This window comes from Physeter macrocephalus, chromosome 16 (assembly GCF_002837175.3).
Source record: "Physeter macrocephalus isolate SW-GA chromosome 16, ASM283717v5, whole genome shotgun sequence".
Taxonomy (NCBI): Eukaryota; Metazoa; Chordata; class Mammalia; order Artiodactyla; family Physeteridae; genus Physeter; species Physeter macrocephalus.
In genome coordinates this window covers 33529281-33555497 of record NC_041229.1, presented here as the reverse complement: position 1 = coordinate 33555497, position 26217 = coordinate 33529281, and the positions used below count along the sequence as shown (strand labels likewise).

General features: G+C 35.2%; 1 protein-coding gene across 1 annotated transcript in view; it reads left to right on the top strand.

Moving 5' to 3' along the window:
- CNTN5 (contactin 5) overlaps positions 1-26217 on the top strand; it is a 1454884-nt gene that overhangs the window by 1067149 nt on the left and 361518 nt on the right. Inside the window, exon 9 of the mRNA XM_055091393.1 lies at positions 6856-6958. Within this exon, the coding sequence (XP_054947368.1) occupies positions 6856-6958 (103 nt within the window). The remainder of the gene's footprint in view (positions 1-6855; positions 6959-26217) is intronic.

Genomic DNA, 26217 nt, shown 5'->3' with positions numbered 1-26217 from the left:
TTTTTGTTCTTGTTCTGTAAAAAATGCCATTGGTAATTTGATAGGGATTGCATTGAATCTGTAGATTGCTTTGGGTAGTACAGTCATTTTCACAATATTGATTCTTCCAATCCAAGAATGTGCTATATCTCTCCATCTGTTTGTGTCTTCTTTGATTTCTTTCATCAGTGTGTCATAGTTTTCTGAGTACAGGTCTTTTACCTCCTTAGGTAGGTTTATTCCTTGGTATTTTATTCTTTTTTCTGTGGTGAGTGAGATTGTTTCCTTAATTTCTCATACTGATCATTCGTTGTTAGTGTATAGGAATGCAAGTGATTTCTGTGCATTAATTTTGTATTCTGCTAATTTACCAGATTCATTTATTAGCTCTAGTAGTTTTCTGGTGGCATCTTTAGGGTTCTCTATGTAGAGTACCATGTCATCTGCAAACAGTGACAGTTTTACTTCTTTTCCAATTTGGATTCCTATTATTTCTTTTTCTTCTCTGATTGCCATGGCTATGACTTCCAAGACTATGTCGAATAATAGTGGCGAGAGTGAACATCCTTGTCTTCTTCCTGATCTTAGAGGAAACGCTTTCAGTTTTTCACCATTGAGAATGATGTTGAATGTGGGTTTGTCGTATATGGCCTTTATTATGTTGAGGTAGGTTTCTCTATGATTATTTTCTGGAGAGTTTTAATCATAAATGGGTGTTGAATTTTATCAAAGCTTTTTCTGCTTCTATTGAGATGATCATATGGTTTTCATTCTTCAGTTTGTTAATATGGTGTATGACATTGATTGATTTGCATATATTGATGTATCCTTGCTTTTCTGAGATAAATCCCACTTGATCGTGGTGTATTATCCTTTTAATATGTTGTTGGATTCTGTTTGCTAGTATTTTGTTCAGAATGTTTGCATCTATGTTCATCAGTGATAGTGGTTGGCAATTTTCTTTTTTTGTATCTTTGTCTGGTTTTGGTATCAGGATAATGGTGGCCTCATAGAATGAGTTTGGGAGTGTTCCTTACTCTGCAATTTTTTGGAAGAAAATGAGAAGGATACGTGTTAGCTCTTCTCTAAATGTTTGATAGAATTAACCTGTGAAGCAGAGTTTGAGAAGGATGCGTGTTAGCTCTTCTCTAAATGTTTGATAGAATTAACCTCTGAAGCCATCTGGTCCTAGACTTTTGTTTGTTGGTAGATTTTTAATCACAGTTTCAATTTAATTACTTGTGATCGGTCTGTACACATTTCCTATTTCTTCCTGTTTGTAATTTGTCTCTAGGTACTTTTTTATTTCCTCTTTGATTTCTTCAGTTATCTTTTGGTTATTTAGTAACGTATAGTTTAGCCTCCATGTGTTTGTGTTTTTTACATTTTTTCCCTGTAATTAATTTCTAACCCCATAGCATTGTGGTTGGAAAAGATGCTTGATATGATTTCTATTTTCTTAAATCAGTCTTGGAAGGTTATACTTCTCTAAGAATTTGTCCATTTCTTCCAGGTTGCCGATTTTATTGGCATAGAGTTGCTTGTATTAGTGTCTTATGATGCTTTGTATTTCTGCAGTTTCTGCTGCAACTTCTCCTTTTTCGTTTCTAATTTTATTGATTTCAGTCCTATCTCTCTTGTTCTAACCCCATAGCATTGTGGTTGGAAAAGATGCTTGATATGATTTCTATTTTCTTAAATTACTGAGGCTTGATTTGTGACCCAAGATGTGATCTATCCTGAAGAATGTTCCATGTGCACTTGAGAAGTAAGTGTAATCTGTTGTTTTTGGATGGAATGCCCTATAAATATCAATTAAATCTATCTGGTTTATTGTGTCATTTAAAGCTTGTGTTACCTTATTAATTTTCTGTCTGGATGATCTGCCCATTGGTATAAGTGATGTGCTAAAGTCCCCCACTATTATTGTGTTACTGTCTATTTCCTCTTTTATAGCTGTTAGCATTTGTCTTATGTATTGAGGTGCTCCTATGTTGGGTGCATGTATATTTATAATTGTTATATATTCTTCTTGTCAGGTTAGATTGTTTATTTGAGATTTTACTTGTTTCTTGAGGTAGGATTTTATTGCTATAAACTTCCCTCTTAGAACTGCTTTTGTTGCATTCCATAGGTTTTGGATCATTGTGTTTTCTTTGTCATTTGTCTCTAGGTACTTTTTTATTATATATTTTTCCATCCCCTCACTTTCAGTCTGTATGTTTCCCTAGGTCTCCAGTGGGTCTCTTGTAGACAGCATATATAAGGGTCTTGTTTTTGTATCCATTCAGCCAGTCTGTGTCTTTTGGTTGGAGCATTTAATCCATTCACATTTAAGGTAATTATCAATATGTATGTTCCTATTACCATTTTCTTAATTGTTTTGGGTTTCTTTTTGTAGGTCCTTTTCTTCCCTTGCATTTCCCACTTAGAGAAGTTCCTTTAGCATTTGTTGTAGAGCTGGTTTGGTGGTGCAGAATTCTCTTAGCTTTTGCTTGTCTGTAAAGCTTTTGATGTCTCCATCGAATCTGAATGAGATCCTTGCTGGGTAGAGTAATCTTGGTTGTAGGTTCTTCCTTTTTATCACTTTAAAAATATTGTGTCACTCCCTTCTGGTTTGTAGAGTTTCTGCTGAGAAATCAGCTGTTATCCTTATGAGAGTTCCCTTGTATGTTATTTGTCAGTCTTCCCTTGTTGCTTTTAATAATTTTTCTTTGTCTTTAATTTTTGTCAATTTGATTACTATGTGTCTCAGCATGTTTCTTTTTGGGTTTATCCTGCCTTGGACTCTCTGCATTTCCTGGACTTGGGTGGCTGTTTCCCCTCACATGTTAGGGAAGTTTTCATCTATAATCTCTTCAAATATTTTCTCAGGTCCTTTCTTTTCTCCTCTCCTTCTGGGACCCCTATTATGTGAATGTCAGGTCACTTATCCGTTTTTCTGCCTCAGTTATTCTGCTACAGATTCCTTCTAGTGTATTTTTCATTTCAGTTATTGTATTGTTCTTCTCTGTTTGTTTCTTCTTTAATTCTTCTAGGTGTTTGTTCTTTAATTCTTCTAGGTCTTTGTTAAACATTTATTTCATCTTCTCAATCTTTGCCTCCATTCTTTTTCTGAGGTCCTGGATCATATTCACTGTCATTATTTTGAATTCTTTTTCTGGATGGTTTCCTCTCTCCACTTCATTTAGTTGTTTTTCTGGGGTTTTATGTTGTTCCTTCATCTGACACACAGTTTTCTTCCTTTTCATTTTGTCTATCTTTCTATGAATGTGGTTTTCATTCCACAGGCTGCAGGATTGTAGTTTTTCTGCTTGCTGTCTGCCCTCTATAAGCTAAACTGAACTTTAGCTGTAACATAATTATCCCATGAAAGACAAAGCAAAACTTAATCCCTGAATGTAATCATGTGTTTAAAGAACAAGGTATACCTAAGGAGCTTTCTAATCTGTCCTTATGTCACCACTATCAGAGTAAAATTTAAAAGAACTAGTTATTTCTTACAGCGTAGTTCAAATTAGGTAATATAATTTGAAGCCTTGTACTTAAACCTTTTAATTTTATTTTTAATATCCAGTTCAGATATTAGCAAACCTCTTTGGCCCTGGAGTGAGGCTTAACAGTGTCTTCAGATATACAGGAATTATTTAAGTAGCACCAGAAGCCACTACATGGGCAAAAATTACTTCCAAAACCCTTCCAGGAATGCCTTTCCTTTGAATCATCTTTAAGAATTAAAGCTATAAATGAATGTCTTCTTTGCAATTCACAAACGTTATCTGGAAGGGAATTTGAGAGAAGACATGGGTCTGGCTCCTATTAGCCCCTAATATCAGTAATATCTTGGTATTGTTTTGAGGCAGATCCAGGTTTTGAAGGGCTTGAAATGTTGTACAATTATTGGACCTTCTTTAATATAAAGAATACAAAAGTATTAATATAAAAGTGGATTCTAAAGGGAATTTTTAGTTAGGTTAGGAAAAAAATAATCAAAAAAAAATTACTGGAGTTTGGAGATTCAGGTTCTTTTCTTGTGAGATGTCTTTAAACAATTTACTAGAATAATTATATAGAAATATTTTATAAATTCAGCCTGACTTTCATTGCCTTTCTACAACATTCTACAGAACTCAACAACTGCCAGCACTCACAGGGGTCTATGCAAGTAAGGCATTAAATTTAATAATCTTAAGCTTAATAAGCATCATGATAAATCATGTATTATTAAATCATCAGGTTAACAGGCACACAGGAACAAGAATAATACAGTATCAATGTTAAGAGTGGATGAGGAGATCAGAAGCTGACTTCAGGGACTGCTTCAGGTGGGCAGTCAAGGTAACAGGATGCCTAGAAGTCCTTATATGGGTCCTTCCAAGTAAGAGAGCATTAAAGATAAACTCCTCATCATTGGATACACTCAGCCAGGCAACACTAGCAGGCCAAATACTGTCATTCAGGAGATATACTGGAAAAAAAATTAAAAAAAAAAAATAAAGGAAGTTGGAAAATATATGGGTGAGGCAGAAGGATGTAGGAAAAAAGAAGTAGAAGAGAAAAACAATATTGAGAAAGAGATAGAGAAGTGCTTAAACATCTGTTTTGAGTAATACTGTAGTACTAACCACTCAATTCACTTGCTGTGTATCAGGAACTTGGTGCTTGGTGAACATTAGACTTGAAAGGAATCAAGGGAGTTAGCCTGACAGAGCAGGACATTACATTAATGGTAGTTTTCTTCTATTTCCTCAGTTTTCAGATTAGAAAATGAGACACAGAGGTCACTGACCTGTCAGAGGTGCTGTAGGCTAGTCATGAGCAGAGCCAGTGTCCACAAGCCCAATCTCTGATGAAAACATCAGTAATATTTTCTTTATGATTGCTTTGCAAAAAACTAGGAAAAAAAAAAAGCAAAGATAATATTATTGTCCTCAGTGAACTTAAACATTTTCCATCTAAAGTTGTCTACATTCTTTATTCCTTCAAGGATCATCTCAAATCAAAAATTAAAATAATAATAATAATAATAAATGAACACATAAGGGTTTTCTTTGCCAAAGGTAACCATTTCTCCCTTTGAATGCCCAGTGCATCTTGCCTTCATATCTTATGACATTTACTTCTTCCTCTGTCTGGGTTTCTTCCTCCTCTCTACCCCCTGATCCCACACACACACACCAAGGAATTACACATAGAGCTATACACATACACAGATCTCTATGTGTACATATGCCCCTATACAGAGACACCCCCCAAAACACACACACAAGGTCCTCAGAGAAGCATCTGTGCTCAATCACAATTGTGTCCTCTGTGGTACTTTACACATAGGGATCTGCTAAAAATTATTTTCTGGGGGAAATTAGCTCCAGGGTTGCCTGAGGACACAAGCACTGGAATTCACCAGGCATCACTAGTGTATGATTTTTTTAATTGAAGTATAGTTGATTTACAATGTTGTGCTAATTTCTGTCATACAGCAGAAGGACTCAGTTATAGTGTATTGTTTTTTTGATAGGAGAAAGCCCTCTGCAATCTCATGGCTTTAACTGCCACCTGTGAATGATGATATTAAGTATATATCACCTGTTCAGAACTCATCTCCAGCTTCATCCTCTCACTGTATTCTAAATATCTTATAGGTATCAAAGACAATACTCCCAAAATAGAAATAATCAAGTTTCCCACCATAGCTGCATGCTTTTCTTTCACTTACATCACCCCACCCCTCTTCCAAGCTGGAAATCTTACTGTTGTTATTGATGAGGCCCACAACCTTATCTCCAGTACCCCTATTATGTGCAAAGTTCAAGTCTTTCTTGTTTTTTCTCATTCTAATGCCTCTTCTCTTTTTTTGCTGTATAATTCAAGTCTAGGTTTTTATTATTTCTAATTTGCATTATTGAAATAATATAATTGACTTACTGGTCTCTGTTCCAATTCCAGTATATACATCTCAACAAAATGCCAGTCTCCTATTAAAAATTCCAAATGCTCCAAATTACTTACAGATTAAAATTTGAATGTCTTTCTCTGATAATCAAGGCCCTCTATTTTTTGGGGTCCTTTTATATTTCCAAATTTGCCTAGTATGATTTCCCTTCACATACCAAGAAAACAGAAAAACTAATATTCTTATTTCTGGTGGTTTCTTATCTCTTTGTCTTTGTTCCTGCAGTTCCATTTACTTTCTCCTTTCTCTCATTTATACAAATTCTAACTATTCTTATAATTCCCTCAAATGCACATAATACTTTAGAGATACTTCATTCAGGACAGGGCACTCATCACTTCCTATCTTACATTACAGTGATTTTGATATATACCTCTTTTCCCATCCTTGAGTATATGCTGTTTCTTTAAGAATACACTTGTTGAGTGCTTGAGAGCACAGTCCATGGCTTATTTATCTTTGTAACTCCCACAATGCCTAGTAAAATGCATGCATATTATAGATATTCAATAAATATGTGTTGACTTAACATATAAGCATTCATTTATCTGAAAATGACAAAGTTCCAAGACCTTTACTTGTTTAAAAAAAAAAATCAACACCATTATTTACCATAGCATTTGTTCATAGTTATTTAATTCCTCTGAAACATAATCAGTAGCTAAACTACCAGTATTGATTAGCACTTTCAATAATTATTATTTTAAATAGTATTGAATATATATGCAATCCAATCCTTAAGGGAAGATTAAGATTTCATCATAATGATTCAGTCTATGAGTTCTTCTTATTTCAGTACATCAAAAGTTTAGCAGTCTTCAAACAGATATGGACAACACAGTGCTTTCCAATGTAACATCTACAGGACTGGAGAGAAATTGTGACATTCATTTTATGTTTAAAGACTATTCTTTATTTCCCAGGTGTGATGGGAGAATATGAGCCGAAAATTGAGGTCCATTTCCCTTTCACAGTTACAGCTGCTAAGGGAACAACTGTTAAGATGGAATGCTTTGCACTTGGCAAGTAAGTACATATCCTTCTATAATTAGACACAATTATTTATTAAGATGTGACATATCTTATTCTTGGATCACTTATTTTGCTAGGTTTTATTTTCCTTGAATGAAACCTTGAAGCTCCTTGGTGGTTATTCATTTTTTAAAAGAAAGGCAAATGGGAATTGATGAAGTAACCAATTATCATCTTTCTGGTTATTTCTATGAAAAATAATGTGTATAGTTTTGCTATTTTAACATAAAGGAAAAGTCTTTAAATAAAAGAAGAGCTTTACATCTCTTTGCTTACTTGTCTTAAAATTTCAGTATCATTCTTAAATTTCCTTCATCAATGATGAAATAAAATGAAATAAAAAGGGGATAAGGTGCTATCCCCTCCTTACATAAAGGATATAGATTCTGATAAAATATAATAAGACAAGAGTATAAAAATCATAAGTAGTTACACTGATGCAATTGATTACCTCAGTCTCTCCTGAAATAATAACATGATAGCACCAGCTGTCAATATGTATAACGTGCAATCATTCCCCAAATCAGAAAGATGATTTACATCACACTCTAATGCCTGCTATGATTAATGATTCTATTTCTGAGTTTTTAAATCTCACAATATATAATCACTTGTCAATGATGTTTACAGTATAAATATTAGGCATAGGAAAAGGAGTGAGATTTTGATTATATTTGATTAGAGTATTATGGTTTATTTTAAATAGAGTGTTGTAGTTTTGGTTTTTTTTAGGGTGATAAGACCTCAGAGTCTTTTCTAGACTCTATAATTATAATTTGAATAAATGCATCTCTATCAGAGTTACTAATCATTCAACCTCAGTCGTGGTGAGCTAACTCCCACAGCATAACTATAAAGTACTTGGAGATAACATGCTCTATAAATGTGTTTGAAGTAGGTGTAGTCTATGTGTGAGAAAAATATTAGTAAATATTAAAAATTCAGCTAGTAACAGGAGGTTTAGGGCATGACAATAGTAATCACCATGTTTTCTAATATTAGGACTGATTGAAATAATATATGTGCAATTCTGTTTAAACTTGAGTAGGAGCAAGATCATAATAAACTAAAAACAAAATAAATTGTTGTATGGTCTATTAAGTGTTGAATGGGGTTTCCCTGGTGGCGCAGTGGTTGAGAGTCCACCTGCCGATGCAGGGGACGCGGGTTCGTGCCCCAGTCCGGGAGGATCCCACACGCCACGGAGCGGCTGGGCCTGTGAGCCATGGCCGCTGAGCCTGCGCGTTCGGAGCCTGTGCTCCGCAACGGGAGAGGCCACAACAGTGAGAGGCACGCGTACCGCAAAAATAAATAAATAAATACATAAATAAATAAAAGTGTTGAATGGTCCAGCAAAAGATGCCCATAAGTAGAAACATATTTCAATAATTTAAAATTCATCCAGGAGTTATTTTGGCAGATATCTGAGGAAGATTTCCAAACTCATATATATTAGTTAAATGCACGAGATTAAATAATACCTTAAAAGTAATGTTTTTCACCATTTGTCCATGTTGTGGTACCAAGTATGCCTGAAAATGTCCCAAGTGAACTGATCAATTCTGAAAAATACAAAAATAATTATTTGGCTTGATGTCAAAAGTTTTAGTATATCCTACCATTAAATAATTCTTAAATGCCAGAATTTGCACTAAAGCCGCAAACAAAAGGAGGGCATACTGTAAAATAAATTAGAGAACTAGATTCATAGAGAAAAAGCAATATGGGAAATTTCCCCAGACAGGCTTATTTAATAAGTTTGATGTGTTTGCTTTTGGAAGTCTTGAAATATGCTTAGTAAATTGATCCTTAAAGTCCCTTTCATTCTAGGCAGGATCCAACTGTCAAATTAAGTTCTTTTAATACTTTATTTTCTTCAACTTCTCCACTCCTTCTTTGCTACTCCATCTCCCCTCATGAAAATAAATAAATAAATAGGAAGATGAACAAAACACACAGCTTGTCAAGAAGGTCTCTGCTGCCCATTTGATATTCTTTATGTGAAGTGTCACAATTATGAAAAAAAAAATCATGTTAAGAAGAGATTAATCTCTACCTAAAGACTGACTTACCACTCTGATGAAAGTAAATAAGATCAAAGAAATAACATCTTTACATGTGCTAATTTCTTTACAGCACATTATCATGTGGAGTAGATCATCACTGCATCCCAACATGATCACAGCAATTTCAAATTAATACCTGAGCATCTGCTTCATTCCCACAGCTCACCTGAGCTGCTTCCCTCTTTAACAAGTACATGGTTCTCTGGCAGACATTTGTCTGTCCAAAATCTTCAGTATCTGTCACTAGATATTGATCCACACCTTGCCACTCAAGCTGATTTGTCCCCTCAGTCTGTCCACATGGAATGGTTTAACTGAATGTTCCTCATAGAATATTATAACCAAATTCTGGCATAGAGTACATCAAGCTCTTTTCTATCTTATGGGACTTGCACTTGCTAATTCCTCCATCAGGACCATCTTTCCTGTTCTTTCTATGCTGGCTCCCACTTATTCTCTGGCCTCAACTTAAATATCACCCTCTTAAGAGTTCATCTGTAATACTTTGTTTAATTCACACCCATTACACTGTATCTCAATACTTGTATTTGTTTCTTCATAACACTTAATACAGTTCTAAAATATTTACATATGTGTTTCTCTATATAAAATTATATATATATATCTTCACCGTATCAGTCAGGAATCCAGCTGGAAAGACTCTGATGGCTCAAAAGAGTTTAGTAAAGGCATAAATTGAAATTCATATCCTACTTTTTCCCCATGCCTTCTGAGCACCTCTGGTGGCTCTCATGGTTAAAGGCAACCAGAAGCCAGCTTGCAAGCCCAGAGGATGCAGTTGGCAGTATAGAAAAGCAGGCAGAGAGTCTGGGGGAAGAGGAGGGTGACAGGCAAGGGAGGCAAACAGAATAACCAGCAAGTCACCATCATTAAGTGTTAAGCTCCATGAGGGCAGGAGTCATGACTGCATTCTTCACTTGTATGTTCCTAGTGCCTACCACAGTGCTTGGCACAGAGCACTCAGAAAATATTTGTTGAAGGAATAAATGAACTCAGAGAATACTATGTCTACTTAATCCAATCAACTCTTTATTAACAGATAATAAATAATAAATAATAGCCTTTATTTTCACATGTTAAAATATACTTCCATTGCTCACAAAATGTTTGTTTGTTGTTTTTACTCCTTTTGAATAGTACATTTACCTCTATATATAATCTGTCCCTAAAGGCATTCAGTTCTTGTAACTTAGAGGATGTAAATTAATGCAGTCATAGTTGCACAGATAATTTAATAATATATGAATGGATATTTTTTCTGTATTCTTAAAGGAAAATAGCAGAAGGCAAGTGATTTTAGGTTATCAAATTTTACTATGTCTTAATATCACAAAAGTTCAGCAACCTGCCAAATTTGAAGTTAAACAAAAAGTCAACAGGAAAGTTGTAAGCTGAAAGTTTTCTTCTAAAGAAATCTCTCTAAATTAAATCTGAATTTAGAAAAAATCAAATCGTTTCTCTTTAAGCTACTTCAGCAGAATACAACAGGAATGTGCTGGGTACACCCTGAGAAATCTCTCTGGAAATAGAATTACACAACACTGAGTACAGAAAGAATGCATAAAGTGACTGTCACATGCTATGTTTAGTATCGGTCAATTCTGCAAAGGTATAGGGTTGGCCAAAAAATGCCTTCGGTTTTTAAGTAAAAATAAAAGACACATTTTTCATTTTTACCAAGAACTTTGTTGAACAAAATATTCACCCTTTTGTTCCACTACCTTCTGCCATTTTTCAGGCAATTTCATAATACCACCTTCCCAAAACTTTTTACCTTTTTGAGCAAAGAACTCTTCCAGGTGCCTTTTACAGTCTTCCAGGGAATTGAAATTTCCCTGGAAGAGAATTTTGTAAAGACCGAAATAAATGGAAATCTGAAGGTGCAATGTCTGGTGAATACAGTGAATGAATCAGAACTTCCTAGCCAAGCTGTAACAGTTTTTGCCTGGTCATCAAATAAACATGCGCTCTCGCGTTATCCTGATGGAAGATTATGGGTTTTCTGTTGACTAATTCCGGACACTTTTCATCAAGGGCTGCTTTCAGTTGATCTAATTGGGAGCAGTACTTGTTGGAATTAAATTAATCATTTGGTTTTCCAGACGGAGCTCATAACAGAAGACTTCCTTCCAATTCCACCATATACACATCACTTTCTTTGGATGAAGACTAGCTTTTGGTGTGGATGGTGGTGGTGCATTTCACTTGCACCACGATCTCTTCCATTCTGCATTATTGTACAGTATCCACTTTTCATCACCCGTCACAATTTGTTTTAAAAAAGGAGCGTTTTCATTACATTTAAATAGAAAACCGCATGTGGAAATACTGTCAAGAAAGTTTTTTTTGCTTGACTTATGTGGAACACAAGCATCAAAGCAATTAAAGTAAACAGGCTGGTGCAAATGATTTACAGTGTTTGATTGGTATAATGTTGATTGTTCTCAATTAATGTCTCGATTTGATCACTATCAACTTCAACTTGTCTACCCGATCGTGGAGCATCCTCCAGCGAGAAATCTCCAGCACAAAACTTTGCAAACCACTTTTGACACATTCAATCAGTCACAGCACCTTCTCCATACACTGCACAATTTTTTTTTCGCATTTCAGTTGCGTTTTTACCTTTCTTGAAATAATGAAGCATAATATGCCTAAAATGTTGCTTTTTTCTTCGATCTTCAATATTAAAATGGCTACACAAAAATTCACCAAGTTTTATATATATATATTTTTTAATGCATGTTGATATAACAGCTGTCAATACAATCTAATGAAATTGTTTCAAATGAAGTAAAGACAACTAAGTGCTACTAGTGCCATCTTACAGAAAAAACTGAATGAACTCTTTGGCCAACACAGTATAATTTCCCCGGAAAAATGGGAAATGCTTAATGAGGATCCATCAGGAAACAAAGGTGTGTAAAGGCTTGGGAAATACAGCAAAGTGTAAAAAAGGGGAGGTGGATTAATTACTTTGGAAGAAAAGGCTGTTTTAGACATATAAAATGTTATTATCAAGAGATCACCCACAAGCTGTTCTCCAGTTTCAACAAAGTGGGAAGAGGGTGAAATTCCAACATTATGGGATTAAACTAGTGGAATTAGATTGGGTATAATGTAGAAGTTCTCGAAAAAAGTTGTTAGAGGGAAAATGGCTTATCCGCAGAGGTAGTAGAAGCTTTTCTCCCCACACTGCTGTAATAATATAGTAAGATCCATTTGTCTTCTAATAATTTAGATGTAATGTTTTCTGAAAGGAGAGAAATGGTCTGGGTCGGGTTGGAAATGAACATTTTAAACATTCTCTTTTGCTGGCCACTAATCCACCCACTGGGGCTGAATATTAAGAGTAGAAGGCTAGAGTCAGGCAGACTTAATTAGCTGCCTTTTTGCAACTACATTATTACAGCAACGTTTTAAAGTGGTTGGTGATATGTGCAGGAAATAGAAAGGAAGAGTGTTGCCTTTTTTTACTCCGCATTCAGCTCAGTGACTTTAGTTTGAGAAGAAAGGGTGTCTTTGATATTTCTTAGGTTGGCTTTTAAACACGGGACACAAAATTCTTGAAAGGAAATGAGAGGTAAGAGGTCAAAGGACAATGCAAGTAAGGAATGTCTTAGGACCCTAATAAATATTTCATTTCAGTGGTTCTCTCTGAATGTGGTATGCCTAGAGATTATCATACTAAGTGAAGTAAGTCAGACAGAGAAAGACAAATACCCTATGATATCAGTTATATGTGGCATCTAAAAAAGTGATACAAATGAACTTATTTACAAAACAGAAACAGACCCACAGACTTAGAAAATAAACTTATAGTTACTAAAGGGGAAAGTTGGGGGGAGGGATAAATTAGGAGTTTGGGATTAACATATATACACTACTATAAATAAAATAGATAATCAACAAGGACCTACTGTATAGCGCAGGAAACTCTACTCAATATTCTGTAATAACTTATATGGGAAAAGAATCTGATAAAGAATAGATATATGTATATGTATAACTGAATAACTTTGCTGTACACCTGAAACTAACACAAAAATGTAAATCAACTAAACTCCAATATAAAATAAAACATTTTTTAAAAAAGAAATGCAGTAAAAAAGAAAAACCAGAAAGTTGGTGATATTTTCAACCAGTGGTACTCGGTGTTTAAGAATAGTCTATAGACGTTGTTAGCAAGGTCACACAGAGCAAAACAAGAACTTTAAAATATGGAGAGTTAGTAAGTGCAAGAAGTAGCTACCATCTCTTGGGCAGAGGGGAAAAAAAGGAAGAGTTGGAATCATTAAAACTTAGAAGTTTGGAGGCACTCCTCTGGGACTCAGACCTCTGAGGAGTGAGCACCAGCCAGCTGGCTGATGCTGTTTTCCGAGGCGGTGGTGTGATGCAGCTCGAGCTACAAGTGTTGGAAAAAACTCAAATTAGTTCCTTTGCTGCTTTGGGAAGAATGCCCTGCTGAGATGCCATTCACAGGAATCTCAAGAAGACAGTGAGCAACAAGGAGTATGTCCCTTCTCGCTCTTGTCTCCTTGCAGCCTCTCTCCAGTGCCCCCCCTCTTGGCAGTGCAGAAATGTGGTTTCCAGAATCCTAGCCCTTGTATCACAAAGTAGAGTAAGAGTGAAGCTGAGAGATGGTAATTTAATAACCAGCACAAGTTCCACTTTACATTTGCAAACTCATCTTTTAACCAACAATGGACACCCCTTCCTGTATCTTATGCCCACATGCTTTCCTGCATCTTATGCCCACATGCTTTCCTGCCTATGTGGTCCTGCAACTCGGATACTTCAGTCTAAAATACCCTGCCCTCACAATCTTTGTTCAGTCGTCAGGGTTTAGGTTTAAGTCAAATGCCACTTCTCTATTAATTCCCACCTGTTTTACTCGAGATTCAATATCTTTCCTTTGGAACCATATGAGCACCCATATTTCACTATTTATCCTGCCCCATTGAGCCATCTGTGTGTATCTGTCTACTATGCTAAATTTTTGGATCCCTAGAGTATTCTTATATGCAGCAGGTGTTGAATATGTTTACTGAATTGAATTCAGATATGAGAAATATGGTCAATTATTTGTAACAGGATGTATATTATTGCCTTGGTTTGGTCAGACAGAAGTCTCCAGATGCTTTTCACATGTCTTGGCCCTGAAAATTCAGACCACTTTATATTAGCTACAGTTTTCTGGCAGGTTTCATTTCACCATATGACCTTTTGCAGACCCCACAAAGATCACTAAATATGTCACACGGCCACCAACAACAAAGAAGTAAAATTTGGTCACTGATGCTTAAATGACCCCTTACACAGGGGCAAACTTGGGGTTGTTCTGTAATTAAAAAAAAGCCATATGCTATAAAACAACATCAGTTTATCTACTATGACAATCTTACAGGCGATTTTTTTCCTTTACTTTACCTGTTCCTTATCTTGCTTTTGCAGCCATTAACACAGAATCAGATCAGCAGTGCTCAAAAGGCCTTGAACCAGTTACTGTAATAATTATGTGAATGACTTTCCAGACTCATCTGAAACCTGGTGGTGAGGTGGGAGGGAAGAGCACATTCAATTTCCTGCCCTTTTTAGTTCCTGCTTATCTCTCTTTCAGATAATATTTACAAATCATCTTTTGTTACACTCCATCAAACGCCTATTAGGGAACCAGGACATCGAGTAATTTTTTTCTCTTTTTATATGTTTATTGCAAATAACAAAGCACGAGTTATCAATTCATAAATTCATTTTTGCTGTAGTTTACATTTCATTTTCCTTGGTCCTTAGCCAAGCTGTCTCATATGGCTGCTCTTATGGCCCATCGTAACTGTGAGAATGACAAACATTCCCCTGAGACTTCCCACAGTCTGCAACTGGCAAAGGTTCCTCAAAGAACCAGCTCTTTAGTTACAGACTGATGATTTATTAATACTGTTTATTTGGAACTGCCAGTCACTAAGGGCTGTAGGAATTAAAAATTAATTGGAGTTGTGTGGTATTTGTCTATCAAACCAAAATCAAATTACTTAATTATTAGATTGACGGAAGATCTGGGGAGAGGAGTTAGTCACTGGGTCTAGGAATCAATAAATGTTTAGATATCATAGGAAGGTAGTACGTTATGGATTCAAGAAAATTACCCTTGTGAGCTCTTGGTTGCTTCAGTATTGTTGAAACCAAGGATGCATCCTCATTTCAGATGGTACCCAAAGGAAATGGGTGCTGAAAGAACCTTAAAGATCACATAGACTGTTATCAATTTGTAGATAGGAAAATGAGACTCTACAGGGAAATGTTAGACATGCCAAGACATGTAGGCATGCTGGCCAGACTAATTATCTGATGCTTCATCATTAGATGCTCTTTATATTTTCAGCATTCTTCCATAGTGCCAAGTATGGAAGGGAGTGTTTTATTTACTTATTTACTTTTGCACTCAGAAGTGTTATCTATTTCTAGGGACACCAGACCAATTTATTATTCATATTTGGAGTCACAGTTAACAGGCATCATATTTCTAACTTTTCCAGAGCTGTCTTAGGACCACTTAATCTGCCTCACCAGAAAAACTGCATACCTGCACCAGGCCTCACAGCTAACATGCTATAGAGGCAGAACTAGGTCTTCTGATTCTAAAACTAATGTTCCTCTTAACTTACCATACCACTTTTCAGTTGCTAAGAGTAATTTCCATTTTTATCATAGCAACTCTTTTTCTGGATGCATTCAAGTATCTCAGTGATTAGGAATATTAGCATAGAGTACAAGTCATGAAGAGCATGACTCCAAAATGACTGAGCTTTTTACTTGGATTATTTTAGACTCATCCAACAGCTTTATTTTGGATGAATCTCCCTGGAGTTTCATAGAATAACCTCTTCCACTGGAAGTTGATTGAGGGATCAGAAATTGGTTGGCCGTTAACATTCATAAAGAGGATATAAGGAATCAGTATCTCCCTCAGGAAGATAAAATAGAGAAAAAGAATTGTAGGGGCGTCCCTGGTGGCGCAGTGGTTAAGAATCCACCTGTCAATGCAGGGGACACCAGTTCAATCCCTGGTCTGGGAAGATCCCACATGCCAGGGAGCAACTATGTGCATGTGCCACAACTACTGGGCCTGCACTCTAGAGCCCATGAGCCACACAACTACTGAGCCTGCATGCTGCAACTACTGAAGCCCATGCGCCTAGAGCCCATGCTCCACAACAATAGAAGCCACCGCAATGAGAAGCCCATGAGCTGCAACTAGAGAAAGACTGTGCGCAGCAACGAAGATCCAATGCAGCCAAAAATAAATAAATTTTTTGAAAATTAAAAAAAATAAAAAGAATTGTACTTGAGAGATTTTTAGGTTTGAGGGAGGTCAATGATGATGTCCAGGGTTTGAGGTAGGATACTTGGCTATTAAATTTAGGGAGAGAAGGGTGTAAAGGAAGGTGTATTGTATTAGTAAGTCATACTTGATCATGACACATTCAAATTTTCAGAGTTGCCGAAATGAAAAATATAAAATTTTAAAATGTATAAAATACTAATGGCATGCATTTTACCAATGCTTGGTACCTAAATTACCAATTTAGTATCAAATCATTCTAAAAATTATATATGAAAACATCTTAACATTCTAAATTCCTTTATCTAGTGGACAAGTTTTGATACTCCACTAGCTCAAACCATATCGATATGACAAAAATAAACATATGACAAGTAGGCTTTATTCATAGTACAATGGATCAATAAGAAGCATACCACTTTTAAGAGTCTCGTTCCGCAAACGAGACCCTGGTAGGTCCAGGCTGGATTCCTAGAACTCCAACTCAAATACAGCTCCCACACCCCACCCCCTCATTTACCTACAAGAGGAGTTTTTACTGTCACTGGAGATGAGACAGCCACTCAGAGTATAAAGTCATATCTTTCACTCTTCCTTCCGTTTCATCTTCACCTGTTTAATCACCATAAATGTCTCTTAAATTCATTCCCACTTAGTTGGTGCAAAGTGAACCTTCATGGATTGAATTAAATCATTCATTAATACAACAGGTATTTATATATGATCAAGAGAAATCAAGAATAAACTAATATATCAGAGAATTCTAAGCCTGAGACCACATACGCATAGGTATTCAGACTGTAAAATTAAAAGTGCCTCTATTAGTCTGCACCTCATAAGATGGTTTCACCAAGGTAGGGCCTCATACAGTAGTGTCTGTTCCTGTATGTATAAATGTCAGAAACATATTTTTTACAAATGATATATGGGTTCTAGCATGATTGAACTGTCCTACGAAAGTCACTCTGATAAATCAGAAAAATCTGTGATAATTTGCTACTAACCAGAACTGGTTGTCTATAGAAATAAATAATGCCCTCAGTAGAAAACATGAGTAATTAGAAAATAGGTGGCTTCTGAGCACAGAGCTAGAACAAAGAGAGTGGACTTCCCTATGGGCTGTAACTATCAAGCCATTGCAAGTTGTTGCATTGCCCTTCTCTTCTCAAAATATTTCTGTATATATACCACCTGTCAAGATTAAAAACATCTCTTCTCTGGGTGGTGTTAAAGAAACACTAATTTTATTTATTTATTACTATAATCATCATCATTATTGTTATTTTCTACTTTTCCAATATGTTTTATCAATTTACAAAAATAATTAATACTAAGTTTTTACAATACAAAGGTTTTTAAGTATTATGTAACCTCATAATACATATAACAATTCTCAAAAGCACAGTTTTCCTTTTATTCATTACATATTTAAGTTGGTGGTTTGCTTTGAGTTTGTAGGGAGACATTTTTGCCTTAGTAATCACATATTTAGAAATCATATTCCAGGGTCTGGACAGAAATATTTCAATGAATGCCTAATCCCACCAGTTCTAATGTATGTCTTCTTCTTCTCAATTCAGAATTTATCCTGACATTCAGATGATGCATCATATCTGTATGTCTTTAACCTTTTTGCCAGATATTTGATAGAATAGAAAACTTTCCCTTATATCTCTGATGTCAGAGACACCCAGGACACATAAGACGACATATAAAGTTCATTTGTTCACTCTCATGTTCTTACCAAATGAGTAACCAGGGAAATAATTCCATCTCTGTCTTTGGAATATCTGTTTCAGTGCATCATAAAACTTGGAAACAGGTGCCACTGAGATGAGGTGGGGAGGGTGAATCACAGGGAAAATGCTGTTACTTGAACTGTATTTTTCAAAACCATCTCCTATGCCTTTACTGTACAGGTAACATTAGCTAAGCTTTTATTTATCCTTGCAATAATATTTCCTGGAAAAAAATTTACTGTGAAGTTAAAACATTACAACTTCATATTCTTTACTTCTGTGATGCAAATATAATAGTATTCTTAAAATATGCAATTAAATGAAATATATCTGCGTGCATAATGTATAATCAAAGTGGTTCTGAATTGTCTTATAGCTCATGCTTTGATGCCTTAGATAATTTTTGATTCTCCATTCTATCCAAGCATTTTCTATTTCAGATGACAGTAGAGGGCCTCATTCTCTTTTGATTTGGTACTTTTTGCATTCATTGTCCCTGGCTGTGTGCTTGATCTTCAATGGTAGAGTCACATGCACATGGTAGCATTTGCTGCAATTAAGCAATTTGCGTTGCCTGTACAAGTGAAATATGTAAGGGTGGGTATGTATGTATCTGTATGTGAATAAATGGTTAAATCCACAGAAAGAATATCTCAAGATAGAAAATATTAAGAAAACTAAATATCTGTCATCATGATTTTTCTTTATTCTTTTTTTTTGTAATGTAATATAGCAGCACCTACCTTCTATTCCTGTCACTGTTTTTGTTGGTAGCTATGTGGTACAGATAGTTTTCATGTCAAATCTTTATAATAATATTTTGTAGACTGAAGAATAATTTTAACTGATAGCCAATAGATGCAAAAATGATACTCAAAGGGGACATGTGTCAGCTGCTGCTTCATAGTAGAAAAGCAAATGAAAAGTACTTTTGACCACTTCTATTCCCTACTTTTCTTTTGGGGATCGAATCAATCTGGTTACAACTTTTAGAGTGTCTTATTTATGGCCATTTTTCAAAGGAAAGTACATTATGAAATCAGACCACTTGTTTTATACACCCCTGCAGAGAACTGTAGCCTTCTCAACATTTCTGAAAGAACACACAGGGTTTCCTACACAGAAACAAAGGGGAAGAAGATCTTCCTGTCTCCACCTTCATATAATCCCATTACATTTAGCCACATTGCATTGAAAGAAAGCATAGATATATACACTCCAAAGTACACATTTAAAAAAAATTTTACATCTATGAAATCCAGATATATATTACAAGTGATGGTGTGTTGTGTTTAATTGGCAATGTTTTCTTTCTTACTTATTCTTAAAATAATGGTGTGTCTTACAATCAGAGGTATCTTGGATGTGATGAATTAGAGCAGAAGTCCCCAACCTTTATGGCACCAGGGGCCAGTTTCGTTGAAGACAATTTTTTCATGGATGGGGTGGGGGATGGTTTCAGGATGATTCAAACACATTAAATTTATTGTGCACTTTATTTCTATCATTATTACATTGTAATACATAATGAAATAATTATACAACTCACCATAATGCTGAAAGGAGGTGAAGCTCAGGCAGTAATGCGAGTGATGGGGAGTGACTGTAAATAGAGATGAAGCTTCGTTCACTCACCAGCAGCTCACCTCCTACTGTGAGGTCGGGTTCCTAACAGGCCACAGACTGGTACTGGTCCATGGCCTGGGGGTTGGGGACCCCCGAATTAGGGTAACTAAGGCTAAAGTGGTATATGTTAAGTCTTAACTTAGTGATCAAGTCAATCAGAACCTGAATGATAGCATATTCTTCTTTCACTTATATGCAATTTAATTTTAAAAATCTGAGTTAATAAACAGAATATCTCCCCAGTAACATTGCAAAGCTATTAGAAAAATGGTTGTTGACTGCATATTTTTATCTTATTAAGTCAACAATAGTTATGCTAGCATCAACAATATCAGTTACTTCCAATCATGTCATCTGTGAGATTCCACATACAAACAAATTTTTAAAGAGGGGATTGAATAAAAAGGAAGCTAGTGCATGAGAATCCCTCCTCCCATTGCTTCATCATTTCTTAACTCTCTGGTTGTTACTGAGTCTGTGTCACAAATAACAGAAAATAGAAGAAACATAAAGAATGATATCTAAAGAGATTATACATAAGATGATTACCCCATTAGGTTCTTGTTTTGTTTTCATTTGGGGATTAAAGGAGTAAAATGGAAAGGATAAATATTCATATATTTTCAATGACTTAAATGTGTAGAAAAAATCTATTAAAAGTCAGATGTCCAATTATGTAAACTAACTGTACTGCTGAAGTATTTCTTCAGGCTGCTTCTTAAAAGATTTATTGAGGGATCATTGGCATGCAATAAAATGTTTAAAATATGCAATGTGATACATTTTAACATATGTATCCATGAAACTATCACATAGCCACATGATGAACATATTCAGTACCCATAAACATATCTATGTAAATGTATAATTTTTCACTTCTTTCCATCCATGCATTCTCAACCCCAGAAAACCAATGATCTCATCTCTGTTCTGTCACTGAAGGTTAGTGGCAACCTTGCATTGAACAAGTCTATTGGCACCATTTTTCCAACAACATTTGCTCACTTCATGTCTGTTTGTCACATTTTGGTTATTTTCACAATATTTCAAACTTATATTATTATTATGGTTCTTATATTTGTCATGGTGATCTGTGATCTTTGATGTTACTATTACAAAAAGATCACAACACATTAAAGTTCAGATGATAGCATTTTTTACCAATAAAGATTTTTTTTGGTCTTTTTAAAATTTTTAATCTTTGAATTTAATTTAATTTTTTTTATATACAGCAGGTTCTATTAGTTATCAATTTTATACACATGACTGTATACAAGTCAATCCCAATCGCTGAATTCATCACACCACCCCCCCTCCACCACTCCGCCTCTTTCCTCACTCGGTGTCCGTAAGTTTGTTCTCTATACCTGTGTCTCAATTTCTGCCTTGCAAACGCTTCATCTGTACCATTTTTCTAGGTTCCAAATATATGCATTAATAAACGATATTTGTTTCTCTCTTTCTGACTTACTACACCTGTATGACAGTCTCTAGATCCATCCACATCTCTACAAATGGCCCAATTTCGTTCCTTTTTATGGCTGGGTAATATTCCATTGTATATATGCACCACATCTTCTTTATCTATTTGTCTGTCGATGGGCATTTAGGTTGCTTGCATGACCTGGCTATTGTAAATAGTGCTGCAATGAGCATTGGGGTGCATGTGTTTTTTGAATTATGGTTTTCTCCAGGTATATGCCCAGTAGTGGAATTGCTGGATCATACGGTAATTCTATTTTTAGATTTTTAAGTAACCTCCATACTGTTCATAGTGGCTGTATCAATTTACATTCCCACCAACAGTGCAAGAGGGTTCCCTTTTCTCCACATCCTCTCCAGCATTTGCTGTTTGTAGATTTTATGATGATGACCATTCTAACTGGTGTGAGGGGATACCTCATTGCAGTTTGGATTTGCATTTCTCTAATAATTAGTGATATTGAGCAGCTTTTCATGTGCCCCTTGGCCATCTATATGTCTTCTTTGGAGAAATGTCTATTTAGGTCTTCTGCCCATTTTTGGATTGGGTTGTTTGTTTTTTTAATATTGAGCTGCTTGAGCTGTTTATATATTTTGGAGATTAATCCTTTGTCCATTGATTCATTTGCAAATATTTTCTTCCATTCTGAGGGTTGTCTTTTCGTCTTGTTTATGGTTTCCTTTGCTGTGCAAAAGCTTTTAAGTTTCATTAGGTTCCATTTGTTTACTTTTGTTTTTATTTCCATTACTCCAGGAGGTGGATCAAAAAAGATCTTGCTGTGATTTATGTCAAAGAGTGTTATTCATATGTTTTTCTCTAAGAGTTTTATAGTGTCTGCTCTTACATTTAGGTCTCTAATACATTTTGAGTTTATTTTTGTGTATGGTGTTAGGAAGTGTTCTAACTTCATTCTTTTACATGTAGCTACCCAGATTTCCCAGCACCACTTATTGATCTGTTTCTGTTTTTGTGCCACTACCATATTGTCTTGATTACTGTAGCTTCATAGTATAGTCTGAAGTCAGGGAGTCTGATTCCTCCAGCTCCGTTTTTTTTCCCTGAAGACTACTTTGGCTATTCTGGGTCTTTTTTGTCTCCATACAAATTTTAAGATTTTTTGTTGTAGTTCCATAAAAAATTCCATTGGTAATTTGATAGGGATTGCATGGAATCTGTAGATTGCTTTGGGTAGTATATTCATGTTCACAATATTGATTCTTCCAATCCAAGAACATGGTATATTTCTCCATCTGTTGGTATCGTCTTTAATTTCTGTCATCAGGGGCTTATAGTTTTCTGCATACAGGTCTATTGTCTCCCTAGGTAGGTTTATTCCTAGGTATTTTATTCTTTTTGTTGAAATGGTAAATGGGAGTGTTTCTTTAATTTCTCTTTCAGATTTTTCATCATTAGTGTATAGGAATGCAAGAGATTTCTGTGCATTAATTTTATATCCTGCTACTTTACCAAATTCATTGATTAGCTCTAGTAGTTTTCTGGGGGCATATTTAGGATTCTCTATGTATAGTATCATGCCATCTGCAAACAGTGACAGTTCTACTTCTTCTTTTCCTATTTGTATTCCTTTTATTTAGTTTTCTTCTCTGATTGCCATGGCCAGGACTTCCAAAACTATGTTGAATAATAGTGGCAAGAGTGGACATCCTTGTCTTATTCCTGATCTTAGAGGAAACAATTTGTTAATATGGTGTATCACATTGATTGATTTGCATATATAGAAGAATCCTTGCTCCCTGTGATAAATCCCACTTGATCATAGTGTATGATCCTTTTAATGTGTTGTTGGATTCTGTTTGCTAGTATTTTGTTGAGGATTTTGCATCTATATTAATCAGTGTTATTGGTCTGTAATTTTCTTTTTTTGTAGTATTTTTGTCTGGTTTTGGTATCAGGGTGATGTTGGACTCATAGAATGAGTTTTGGAGTATTCCTTCCTCTGCAATTTTTTGGAAGAGTTTGAGAAGGATGGGTGTTAGCTCTTCTCTAAATGTTTGATAGAATTCACCTGTGAAGCTATCTGGTCCTGGACTTTGTTGGAAGATTTTTAGTCACAGTTTGAATTTCATTACTTGTGATTTGTCTGTTCATATTTTCTATTTCTTCCTGGTTCAAGTCTTGGAAGGTTATACCTTTCTAAGAATTTGTCCATTCCTTCCAAGTTGTCCATTTTATTGGCATAGGGTTGCTTTCAGTTGTCTCTTAGGATGATTTGTATTTCTGCAGTGTGTGTTGTAACTTCTCTTTTTTCATTTCTAATTTTATTGATTTCAGTCCTCTCCCTCTTTTCTTGATGAGTCTGTTTAATGGTTTATCAATTTTGTTTTATTCTGAAAGAACCAGCTTTTAGTTTTATTGATCTTTGCTATTGTTTTCTTTGTTTCTATTTCATTTATTTCTGTTCTGATCTTTATGATTTCTTTCCTTCTGCTAACTTTGGGTTTTGTTTTTTCCTCTTTCTCTAGTTCTTTTAGGTGTAAGGTTAGATTGTTTATTTGAGATGTTTCTTCTTTCTTGAGGTAGGGTAGTATAGCTATAAACTTCCCTCTTAGAACTGCTTTTGCTGCATCCCATAGGTTTTGGATCTTCGTGTTTTCATTGTCATTTGTCTCTAGGTATTTTTTGATTTCCTCTTTGATTTCTTCAGTGATCTCTTGGTTATTTAGCAACGTATAGTTTAGCCTCCATGTGTTTGTGTTTTTTACGTTTTTCTTCCCATAATTCATTTCTAATCTCACAGCATTGTTGTCAGAAAAGATGCTTGATATGATTTCAATTTTCTTAAATTTTCTGAAGCTTGATTTGTGACCCAAGATGTGATCTATCCTCAAGAATGTTACATGTGCACTTGAGAAGAATGTGTAATCTGCTGTTTTTGGATGGAATGTCCTATAAATATCAATTAAATCTATCTGTTCTATTGTGTCATTTAAAGCTTCTGTTTCCTTATTTATTTTCATTTTGGATGATCTGTCCATTGGTGTAAGCAAGGTGTTAAAGTCCCCTACTATTAATTTGTTACTGTCAGTTTCCTCTTTTAAAGCTGTTAGCAGTTGCCTTTTGTATTGAGGTGCTCCTATGTTGGGTGCATATATAATTTATATGTTATATCTTCTTTATAATTGTTATATGTTTATAATTGTTATATTTTCTTCTTGGATTGATCCCTTGGTCATTATGTAGTGTCCTTCCTTGTCTCTTGTAACACTCTTTATTTTAAAGTCTATTTTATCTGATATGAATATTGCTACTCCAGCATTCTTTTGCTTTCCGTTTGCATGGAATATCTTTTTCTATCCCCTCACTTTCAGTCTGAATGTGTCCCTCGGTCTGAAGTGGGTCTCTTGTAGACAGCATATATATGGCTCTTGTTTTTGTATCCATTCAGCAAGCCTGTGTCTTTTGGTTGGAGCATTTAATCCATTCACATTTAAGGTAATTATCTGTATGTATGTTCCTATTTCCATTTTCTTAATTGTTATGGGTTTGTTTTTGTAGGTCCTTTTCTTCTCTTGTGTATCCCACTTAGAGAAGTTCCTTTAGCATTTGTTGTAGAGCTGGTTTGGTGGTGCTGAATTCTCTTAGCTTTTGCTTGCCTGTAAAGCTTTTGATTTCTCCATCAAATCTGAATGAGATCCTTGCTGGGTAGAGTAATCCTGGTTGTAGTTTCTTCCCTTTCATCACTTTACATATATCATGCCACTCCCTTCTGTCTTGTACAATTTCTGCTGAGAAATCAGCTGTTAACCTTATGGGAGTTCTCTTGTATGTTATTTGTTGTTTTTCTCTTGCTGCTTTTAATAATTTTTTTTGTCTTTAATTTTTCCAATTTGATTACTGTTTGCCTTGGTGTGGTTCTCCTTGGGTTTATCCTGTATGGGACTCTCTGCACTTCCTGGACTTGGGTCGCTATTTCCTTTCCCATGTTAGGGAAGTTTTCAACTACAATCTCTTCAAATATTTTCTCTGGTCCTTTCCTTCTCTCTTCACCTTCTAGGACCCCTATAATATCAATGTTGTTGCATTTAATGTTGTCCCAGAGGTCTCTTAGGCTGTCTTCATTTCTTTTCATTGTTTTTTCTTTATTCTGTTGCACAGCAGTGAATTCCACCATTCTGTCTTCCAGGTCATTTATCTCTTCTTCTGCCTCAGTTATTCTGCTATTGATTCCTTCTAGTGTTGTTTTCATTTCAGTTATTTTATTGTTCATCTCTGTTGGTTTATTCTTTAATTTTTCTATGTCTTTGTTAAACATTTCTTGCATCTTCTCGACCTTTGCCTCCATTCTTTTTCCAAGGTCCTGGATCATATTCACTGTCATTATTCTGAATTCTTTTTTCTGGATGGTTTCCTCTCTCCACTTCATTTAGTTGTTTTTCTGGGGTTTTATCTTGTTCCTTCATCTGGTACATAGCCCTCTGCCTTTTCATTTTGTCTGTCTTTCTGTGCATGTGGTTTTTGTTCCACAGGCTGCAGGATTGTAGTTCTTCTTGCTTCCACTCACCAATAAAGTTTTTTAAAATTAAAGTATGTACATTGTGTTCTTAGACACAATGTTCTTGCACACTTAATAAACTACAGTATATTGCAAACATAACTTTTATATGCACTGGGGAACCAAAAAATTTTCATGACTGGCTTTATTGCAATGTTTGTTTTACTGTGGTAGCCTGGAATTGAACCCACAATATCTCTGAGGTATGGCTGTAATTATCTTGAGATTCATATAAGTTGTTAGATGTGTAAATAATTCATTCATTTATACTGCTAAGTAGTATTCCATTTAATGACAATACCATAATGTGTTCTTATATTCACCATTGATGTACATTTGCGTTGCTTCCAAGTTTTAACTGTTGCCAATAAAATTTCTATAAACATTTGTTTACAAGTCTTTGTATGTATATATGATTTTATTTTTCTGTAAATAACACGTTAAATATTTCCTCTAGTTTTTT